This window comes from Tenebrio molitor, chromosome 1 (assembly GCF_963966145.1).
Source record: "Tenebrio molitor chromosome 1, icTenMoli1.1, whole genome shotgun sequence".
Taxonomy (NCBI): Eukaryota; Metazoa; Arthropoda; class Insecta; order Coleoptera; family Tenebrionidae; genus Tenebrio; species Tenebrio molitor.
Window position 1 is genome coordinate 44722252 of NC_091046.1, and position 10267 is coordinate 44732518.

Consider the following 10267-nt stretch of genomic DNA (forward strand, 5'->3'; position numbering starts at 1 on the left):
GTGAGATTTTTTTCGGGAAATTTTTAGTAACAAAACTGAATTCAAATACACCCCATAAAGAATGGAATTCCCAATTGTATGACCTATCAATAATTAAATTTTCTGAAATAGTTTGCGAATTATAAGCGATTAAACTCAGATGCATTTTTTTTAATTTGAAGACAACAAACTCTTCTAAATATAACCACAGATTAACAATCATCCTCATTAATACAACATTTTGTCGGGAATTGAATTCCCAATAGGATTTATGTTTGTTTTTATAAATGTGGAGTGACAATCACGATCTGTGGGGCAAAAACTTCACAGGCGCAATTTTAACAGACATGGTAGAAAAGTATAAATTTGGACTTCTCTAATTTGTTCAATTATTGAGCAATCGCAATTAATCCAACACCAGTTTAAAGAAAATTTTATTCACTATAAAGCAATAGATGTGCAATTACAAATTCAATATTTGTTTTAGCAATAGGCGGCTTCAATTACGGCGCAACATTTTAATTGGTTGCTCGCTCACATGAACTTGTTAGCGCCATTATTGTGAAATGTATTGGTTTTACGCAATTCTTATACATAATAAAATGTGTGGGGAATTTCATGATCTACAAAAAATATTCAAAACATTTTCACGTCAGACCAGCAGAAATGACTGTTATTTGATTAAAACTCTTTCGATTTCTGCACCTTCTAGAGGCTAATCTACTGGTGCAATCTTTTTCTATTTCTACTAAAATGTGAGTGTTGAAGATTTTGCTGTAGAATTGTTTCTGCAAGCTGTGACCTGTCTTTGTATTTTTAGTAAAATTGAAAGTCATGCCAACATTGCAAATTTTATTAATGAAGCAAAAAACAATTAATTGAGGATATTACAATTTGTTATCTCCGATTAATTAATAAATAAACCCATTATGCACTAAAATACTTGTATTTGTTTATTTACTGCCTAAGTCACTTGAGTATACGTTTGTACAATGATACTGTTTCTTTCTACGAACTGACTTGATTCAGCAATGCAAAATAAGACCAAGCTGCTCGAAGAATCTAAAATAAAGAAGTTTGACATTTAATTTTTAATTAAACAAACCTACCTTCACGAACGTATCCAGCGACAAATAAAATAAATTCAGAGCAGACATTTTGATGGGTTTTTGACACCTCATGATAAAAAATTTCATGTTTTTCTTCGCATCAAGAGGAGCCTCTGTCCAACCAGACTCGAACGCTGCATAAGGAATTTTATTGCTCTGGAGGAACCATTGCTATTAAAGAGTCCTAAGAACTGATTTTGTTACCTTGATTGTGACTTCGTTGCCGTACCAGCAGAACATAAAAATCTCCACCGTTATGGAGGACAGGAAGGAGATCAAAGAAAAAAATTCGCTGCTCAAAGGGGTGACCTAATTAACAATTTTTGACCGGATGTAGCGCGTTTGAAGGTCACTCTTACCGTGGTCAGCTGAAACATCGTTATCCCAATGGAGATCGCACTTGTGAAGAACTGCACCAGAACAATCCAATTGGAGAATTTGTTTGTGTTGTCAGCAAACCTGAAAACTTGGAAATAAGAAAATATCGGGTGTTCATTTTAATTTCTCCTCAAAGTAGGCGTTGAAGAGAATTTATCATCAAAGTAGGCGTTGAAGAGTCGATTGTGAACGCACCACACGCTCTGCAGTTTGCAGAGTAAAAACAGAAACAACGCAAAAAGTGAGGTTAGATTTAAATAGCTGATCCGTGATTTGTAATCCGTGGTGCGTTCTCAACCGACTCTTCACCGCCTACTTTGAGGATAAATTTAAATGATCTGTCCAGTACTTGATAATCTCTTTATGGTGTTGCACACAAGCTACCAGTTCTTCGTTGAAGTGGTCCCCTCGAAGGTGTCTCACGTTATCGCACAAGATCTCAACCTGGGCCCCGATGTACACATTCAGAGCGGCAATCAGCGTGTCCACGCTCAAGGCGGTGGCGGCGCTGCACACCACCCCCAAGATCTGGTAGCAGTAGGTGATTTCGTAGACTGGGGAGGTCCTGGTGTCGAAAGGGTACCACGCCATGAAGGGTAGTCGGTAGTCTTGGACCGACTTGTCCAGGATGGGGTAGGTCGACAAGAAGAAAACCGCCCCGAGAGTGATGGTCCAGTACAGGACGTAGTTCACCTTCCAGAACTTCAAACCCGGCGCTACCAACTCCAGCTGTCTCTGGTTCCGCGGCTGGAACGAGTCGCTGTTGAGGCTGACCATCAGCTGCTTCAACACCGTCATGTTCTGCACCACGTAGTATGCTTTGAGGGTTGACAACAGCTCCGACAGGGTGAGGAAAATGTTGGAAATGACGGCTTCGAGGTCGTCGAAGATGAAAACGATGTTGGCGGTTTGGAAAATGTTGGGGCCCAGATTGAAGACGGTTATGCAGAAGAATGCCCACAAAGTGTACCAGGTGGGTTTGTAGGAGTCGTCGCCTGGGGGCCACAACCCCACGATTTTCAGTTTGAGGATGTTGGCTCTGATGGGGCGCTTCCAGTCGAATTTTTCCATTTGTTGGCTGAAACAAATTTGTTGATACGACGCGAACTCGATACTTCCACTGCCAAGGAGGATTTACCTTGCATCATCAAATTTGTGCTTTTATGAGTCAAACCCCCCAATTACCGTTTCATGGTATTCATGAGCCCAAGCTGATTATTAAATGTTTCTTTGGAGTTTTCATTTCCATCCCGAGCTGAATGGCGTGGGAAAGGAGTCAGATGGAAACCCAAACATTCATCTTAAAATGTATTTTTCCTTTGAAATATTTATTCGATTGATGAAAACTGGTCATTAGTTTCGTTTCTCTGTGCTTTTACTGATAAAATTCAAATGACCAACTGGACGCAAACTAATTAAAAATTGATTTAATTACACCTAATTAATTAATACAAAAATTGGTTATGTTGCCGCGGTATAATAAATTAATCACGATCGGATCTTTTGTTAAAGTAATTGCTGCCAAAGCATTCTGGCAGCAGTTTTTGCACAGACAAGTCTCAAATGAAAATATTTGCAACAAATTATATTTAAACAGGTAAAAAATATATTTATTTGTTGTTAATTTAAACGAAACAGTTTAAATTAATTCAAGCAAAATATTTATAATTTGTTGGTCCACTTCTTTTCAATGTGTGTACATATTATATTTATCTTTCAGTGAATGTACCTACCTAAATCTCCGCTTATGAACACAGATAACTATCATAACAATTAAACAAAAGTGTTTTGATACCTAATAAACTATGAATAAAAAATTATGAAATTATTTTAAAAAGTTAACCCGGCGCATCCACCATTTTTTAACGAATAAATAATAGAGATTATTTCCTTCATGTGTTTAGCAATCAATTGCGTGACAAATATTGACCAATCAAAACGAGAAAACAATAAATAACCCGTTAAAATTTCTCTAAAATGCACATGTGCAATAATCTGATAAAAAATGTCGGTAACTGATTTTTTTAAATTATTTTAAATAAAAAGAATTGGAAATAATGCGTTTGGTTTCATTCTATTCAGGAAATAATCAGCCGTATACCCCTCGTGCAAAATTTTAATATCGGCAAATTTTTTGCTAATGAACTCAAACATTCATAAATTATTCGGTCAGAAGACCAATTATTATCAAATAAAAGCCCTCGACTTCGTCTCGTGCTCTTATTTGCTAATAATTGGTCTTCTGACCTCATTTATGGATGTTTTCGTTCATTAGCAAAAAATTTTCCGATAAAAATTTTGCACTTGGGATATAATATGTGAAAAATTTCATATATGTAATAAATAAAATACAGTCTCTCCCATTCACGACGAGAAGTTGAGCAAAATCTCAAGAGAAAAAGGAAAAGAGTACAAAGAAAACAAAAGGAGATTTAAAAATAAGATGAATAAAAAATAAACAACTTTTTTTTTTTGCATATCTAATGAAAGTGACACTTTTTTACACGCAAAAGCGTAGTGAAAGTAGCATATTTTGACACCAAAAATCGTAGTGAAAGTAGTACTTTTTTTATTCCATCTCCTTGAGGATGACTGTCAAAGCATACCTACTTTTTTTTTTTTGTAATTTTTCATAAATTGATTTAGACCAAATTTCTCAACTTACATCGATATGAAAAAAAAAAAATAGAGTGTACAACACGTTATGAAAGTCTCTTTTTCACTTATTTGCTTCATTAACTCGGGCTACGCCCTCGTTAATCAACCTGCAAATTCGTGAAAAAAAGTATGACTTTCATTTTCTCCATAAAGATTTTATTTTATTTATTTTTTATTTATTGTGTTGATTATACAGAGTGTTACATTTATGTTTGCATTATAGCTGTTGATATTATGAAGATATCCATAATAATTATTGATACTAAGATACAAAATCTAATTAACAAATTTAAATATTTGTTTTCAGTTATTTTACAATTTGTTAATAGAAAAAAATATTTATAAATAAGAATTCACTTTTTTATAAATTGTTTAACAAAATCAGTGATTATAAACGTTGTGCAAGAAACTTTTGCTTTTTTTACATTAAATGCGACATTTTAAACTGAAGAAAGGGAACAATTATCTTGAGCTGACTTGATGAAGTAAGGCAAAATAAGACCAAGCCGTTCTGAGGATCTGAAATTAAAAAATATTTGGTAAAGTAAGAACTTTATCAGAAAATACTAACAAGAAAGATTTAAAAAAATATATAATTTAGAATAAATACAGTCATCAACAAGAAAACGAATCAAGAGCGCTATCTCATGTTTTGTTTTATCGAAACATCTGTCTTATCCTAATCGTGCACAGATGTATAGTTGCTATACATAGTCATTTTGTTGGTTGCCTTCTTCTAGAAAATTCTATTAGTAATTAATTATTAATAATTAATGCTTTATCTCCAATGATGGAAGTAATTTTACCACTTATTCAGAGATAATTCTTGCTTACAATAACAGGAAACATCCATAAACTTTGCCGAAATCGAAATTTTTTTAAGGTTATCATCAACACCGTTGCTTTAAAACTGACGTTTCTTTGACATTTCATCGAAAAATGTGTTTACCAGTGGCATCGCGTTTGAAAAGGAAAGAATTAGCAGTAGTGAGAGAGAAGATGATAGGAAGAGAAGAAAAATGGAAGGCGAAGGAGGCAGATTAGATGAAAAGGATGAAAATGATAGAGAAAAAGATGAAACAGAGAGAAAAGAAGAAGAATTGGGGGAATAAGAGGAAATATAGAGAGGGGGGTGGAAGAATGGTTAGAAAGGGAGAAAGTTAACGTAAAAGAAGCTTTTAAAATAAATAAAGATAAGAAGAAGAATATTATGCTAAATAAGAGTAGGTTGAAAGAAAGAAAAGGTAAAAACGTAGAAAGGAAAATACAAAAGAAGTTAAGAGAGGTGGCTAGAGAAGAGAAAGATGGAGGAAAAAGGGTGAAAACAGAATACGGGAAGTTACAGATAAACGGGGAATGGTTTGTATAGGATGAGAGAGAAGAGAAACTGAAGAAAAATGTTTAAAAGAAGGAGAGAAGAATAGAAGAAGAACCAGCGATATAATTGCATATAATCCAGCTAGAATATGACAGATAATTTGCAACGCCCGCTCTGATTTGTTTTCTTTTTGACCACTTTCTATATTTTATTTTTCTTCTTTATTTGCTATTAAAATAGGAACTCTCATTCTGTATTTATTGTTATTATTACTTAATAGTGAAAAACGTACCCTCATGAACGTGTCCAAAGAGAGATAAAATAAATCCAGTGCAGACATTTTGACAGGTTTCTGACACCTCATCACGAAGAACATCATATTCTTCTTGACTTCCATCGAAGTGTCCAACCAATTAGACTCAAAAACGGTGTAGACAACGTTGCTACTCTAGAAACTAAAATTAGAAAAAAAAATCTACAACAGTGTTAACAGTACTTTAACTTCGACTTCGTTTCCAAACCAGCAGTACATAAAAATTTCAACTGTCATCGAGAACGTGAAAGAGAGACACGAAAAGAATTCGCTGCTGAAAGGTACCACCTGAAACAGTTCTTTCAAGCACCATTATCGCAAATTTTTCTCAACGTACCACAGTCATCTGAAAGAGTGTTATACCGATGGTCACTGCACTGGTAAAGAACTGCGCCAGCACTATCCAGTTTGCAAATTTGTTTGTGTTTGCAGCAAACCTGAAACCACACAGTGACACACCTGAAATGAAGACGTACACTTTTGATCCCACCTGATAATCTCTCGGTGATGCTTGATAATGTCTATCAATTTCCCGTTGAAACCTTCTGATGGGGAACCAGGATCAAAGAGGTGCTTGATGTCGTCGCATAAAATATCAAACTGCGCCCCAATGTAGACATTCAGGGCTGCTATCAAAGTGTCAACACTGATCGCAGTGATTGCGATGAAGAGCAGTCCGAAAATCTGGTACAAATATGTTAACTCGTACATGGGCGACGCTTTGGTGTACCACGGGTACCAAGCCAAAAACGGTAAAGGGTACTCTTTGACAGATTTGTCGAGAATGGGGTAAACCGACCAGAAGAAAATCGCGCCTCCGCTCATGAGCCAGTACATGACGTAGTTGACCCTCCAGAAGAAGAAACTCGGCTTGACCATCTTAATCTGTCTGGCGTTCTTCGGCTGGAAGGTGTCGCTGCTCAGAATGACCATCAGTTCTTTGAGAGTTTTCATGTTCCTGACGACGTAGTAGGCCTTCAGGAGTCCCGCCACTTCTGAGAGGGTGACGTACGTGGTCTTAATGACGGCGTGCAAGTTGTCGAAGATGAAGATCATGTTGACCATCTGGAAAAAGTTGTGGCCGAAGTTGAGGAATGTTATGGAGGAGATGGCCCAAAGGGTGTAGATGTTGGGTTTGTAGGAGTCGTCTCCTGAAGGCCAGAGACCCACGATTTTCAGCTTGATTATATTGGTTCGAAGGATTCGTTTCCAGTCGTACCTTTTCATGGTGTGTGAAGGGCTAAGGGAATACATTAGCGTTGATAATTGGAATTGCTAAAACAGATAAATTACCTTAACTATTATTGCTAAATAATGAATGAACAAGAAGAAGCTTCTTCAGCGGACATTATAAAAATGTTGAGAGAAAAATTCGTCTGGGCTTTTGTAGTCATCGTTATCTTCGTCTGTCAACCAATAACAATACAGAATTTTACTCCTGCGCGCTCCTGAAGCCAGACATAGACGTGGAAGAGAAAGAAATAAGAATATTTCATTTTCACAACTACAAAAATAATTTGTGAACATTTCCTAACAGATTGTATTGACTGAAAGAAGGAAAAAATCCGGTTCATATTTTCAAGCCCTTAATTATCATATTTTTTATTTATAATCTTCACCCGCTTATTACATTTTCCGTCGGTAATTAACAATAATTAATAATAGAATCCATCCGAAGTAGATTTCGTGAGAAAAGAGTCAGACGGAAGAAGGTTTGTTTCCCCCAAAATGTTTAAACTGTGAAGTATTCTTAATTTTTCCACTAACCCTCTCCTTAAATATTTATTAATTACGCACAACCACTTATTATTTTCATTCTTCTGTTAGCACCAGCTGTTTTCAAAAGTAACTGTTGTGAAGGAGTAATCGGTTGACTGAAAAATGTCCATTTATTATTAATAACCAAAAAACGGGTAATTAATTGGAAAAAAATAATTTCTGGGTTGACACCAAGTAAAAAATTAATTTAGTCTTTTGGAATCGCCTGGCAAGAAGTGGAATTTGTTCAGTATGATGTAGTGCAACAGCGTTGGAAGTTTTGTGCCTGCATTTCATGTAATAAAAATGTTGAAAGGTAAGTTTTGGCTAATATTTGCTCTAAGTTCTTTGATCTAAAAGACTAAATTCTAATGAAATCAAACAATTTATTTTGCATTTGTTCGTTGTGTAATAGATTTAGCTGAAGTGAAGGTGTGTGTCTTGTAAAATGTGCTTCAGCAAATAAAGTTCTTTGCAAATGCTTCTTCTTTGTCATATAAAATGGGAGTATTTTATTAATAGTTTGCCTAGTTATGAAATCACTTCCAAAGATGTGAAAAAAATCTTAATATGTTGTGATGTACTTAATATAACTTAACTTGTTAAATAATATTTGTGAATCAAAAATAAACTGCTCCATTTCCAGTATTTATTTTAATATTTATATTATACAGGGTGATTTATAATAGGTGTAAAAAACGTTGACATCGTATTCGAGAAGTCATTTTAAGAAAAAAATGTTATATGAATATGGGTCCTATTCTGTTTATTTACAGAACTACATCAGATTTAAATTTTATTGAAATAATTATTATTAAAGTGCAACTTTAAAATCTAATAGCCATGGAAATAAACAACATAATTTCTGAAACAATTGTAACTAGTTGATAGTTGTCAAAATGTATGAGTTTAGTGTACTTAGCTGATAATGCAGATATTGTTTATCAGTAGAGGTATTGTGATGGTAACGGTCTTCAGGTGTCTAGATATATTATAATTCAGAATAAGTGGCATCGCGGTAGGCGTTGGAAATTCAAATTTACGTTGGCAGCAAGACCCTTGCTAATAATACCCTAGTTTCAATGCTGTTGGTATCCTTCGCTTTTAATTTGGCCTTGATATTATCGATGGATCGTTTTGTGTTTATTTTCTTGTTATAATATTTGGAATTTCCTTCTTTCATTTATGAAAAGTATATTATTTTTCTGGGGGTATCTCTGCTGTGGGCGAAAACCATGTCAAAATTATGTAACGCATAACCTCAGAATAAAGTAATGACGGTTTCACATGTTTGCAAAATTTTTTGACATAACATAAACCTCGCTTTAGAGAATCAACACCTACCGCGATGCCACTTATTCTGAATTATACTATAGTATTTCCTGATAGACGTTTTATTGCTTGGCCCCCAAGATGTCCCGACTTAAACCCTTGGGATTTTTTTTGGGGCTAGTTGAAGCAACAGCCTGTCAAATATGTACAAAAAAAAGTTAAAACTTTAAATGTTAATTTTAGAAGTGTAGCCCTCGAGTCCACCATCAAAGAGTTCTTGTAATATTTTATTATTAATATAATTTGCAAGTTATAAATATTTTTGTGCTCTTTTTGATGATTATATCCATTTGAAATATTTGAAGATCGCATTTTAGTTGCAGAAGAAGACATTCCTCACGAAATCCAAGAGTAACTTCTTTGATGTTTAATTTTATACTTTTACTCACAATTGCAGTCCTTTCACTTTGTTGTTTAAGCCTTTGTGGTTTTCTGAATAAGTTGCGGACACTATTTTATTATTACTTTACGTACAGATTTTATCGAAAATTCCGATGAAACTCAAAAAACCGTAACGATAAAAACCAAACATAACCTGGAATGATATAAAAACTTGACATTTTATGTTGGTCTTCGTCAAAATTGTCCGCCAAATTTGAAAATTTTTAGCGTTTCCCAAACAAAGTGATTCCTTGATTTTCTTGTAAACCATTAACATTTGTATAAGGTAAGTTGGGTTATTTTACCTTCTTTTAACACGTACTATCTCACGTTAAAATATCTGCACAACCTTCAAAGTCACTCTGTATATTTGAATTCCACAAGACCGTTGATATCCCTACGTTCTTTTATAGACACTGTGTACAATTTTGCTGTACTGGGTGTACAATTTAAATACCTAACTGGTAATGATAACATGAAATTCAGCTATGCCGTTCTTTCATGAACTAGATTTAAAATCGTAAAGAAAAACCAAGAGGTTAAAAATATGTAAAATTTAAAAATTATTTTAATTTTCTATTTATCGTCAATATGTAAAATTTTCTTTGATTTTTTTTTTAACTAATATTAAAATATATTTACAGGTGTCCAAAAAAAAGACGAGTCCATAGCTCCCTTATTTATCGGACGATTTTAATGATCTATACACCAAATTAAATGGTTGTGAGTAGGCTGCAAAATGGCCTACCAAATTCACGTAAAGCCTCAACGACTTCAAGGTTAAACTGTCAAAATATTTTTTTTCAAATGAGAATACATACTTTTTTTTAGTAATTCTAATAGAGAATTTTATTCTGAAAATAACAGTGTATCACAAGTATAACCTCAAAGTAAAAAAAAATAAATAAAAATAATCAATTTTTGGAAACAAATGACGAGCACCGAGCGAGAACCTATCAAAATGCATTGCGTTTTAGCGTAGACGATAATAGCGTTTTTAATTTTTTTTTTTAATTTTTGGTATGTAAGTTATACTTGTGA

At 34.2% G+C, this 10267-nt stretch overlaps 2 protein-coding genes across 2 annotated transcripts; both read right to left on the reverse strand.

The window, feature by feature from the left end:
* Positions 1-987: 987 nt before the first annotated feature.
* LOC138135509 (odorant receptor 46a-like) lies at positions 988-2537 on the reverse strand. The gene is made up of 5 exons (XM_069054264.1): positions 1816-2537; positions 1448-1547; positions 1293-1397; positions 1089-1244; positions 988-1041 (listed from the first exon to the last, which is right to left on the reverse strand). The coding sequence occupies exons 1-5, from the start codon at positions 2535-2537 to the stop codon at positions 988-990; spliced, it is 1137 nt and encodes a 378-aa protein (XP_068910365.1).
* Positions 2538-4503: 1966 nt separating this feature from the next.
* On the reverse strand, positions 4504-7094 carry LOC138135465 (odorant receptor Or1-like). The gene is made up of 5 exons (XM_069054208.1): positions 6246-7094; positions 6093-6192; positions 5939-6043; positions 5735-5890; positions 4504-4643 (listed from the first exon to the last, which is right to left on the reverse strand). Exons 1-5 carry the CDS (start codon positions 7007-7009, stop codon positions 4587-4589), a joined length of 1182 nt encoding a protein of 393 aa, XP_068910309.1. The 5' UTR covers positions 7010-7094; the 3' UTR covers positions 4504-4586.
* Positions 7095-10267: the final 3173 nt, after the last annotated feature.

Excerpts from the sequence above, each read along its gene's own strand:
- LOC138135509 (XM_069054264.1), bottom strand. The coding sequence starts at position 2,537 with ATGGAAAAATTCGACTGGAAGCGCCCCATCAGAGCCAACATCCTCAAA. Across the intron at positions 1,245-1,292 it reads GCAACGAAGTCACAATCAAG|AGCAATAAAATTCCTTATGC; the intron begins GTAACAAAATCA and ends TGGTTCCTCCAG. Across the intron at positions 1,042-1,088 it reads CGCTGGATACGTTCGTGAAG|ATTCTTCGAGCAGCTTGGTC; the intron begins GTAGGTTTGTTT and ends TCTTTATTTTAG.
- LOC138135465 (XM_069054208.1), bottom strand. The coding sequence starts at position 7,009 with ATGTATTCCCTTAGCCCTTCACACACCATGAAAAGGTACGACTGGAAA. Across the intron at positions 6,193-6,245 it reads CATCACCGAGAGATTATCAG|GTTTGCTGCAAACACAAACA; the intron begins GTGGGATCAAAA and ends GTGTGGTTTCAG. Across the intron at positions 6,044-6,092 it reads CACTCTTTCAGATGACTGTG|GTGGTACCTTTCAGCAGCGA; the intron begins GTACGTTGAGAA and ends GAACTGTTTCAG.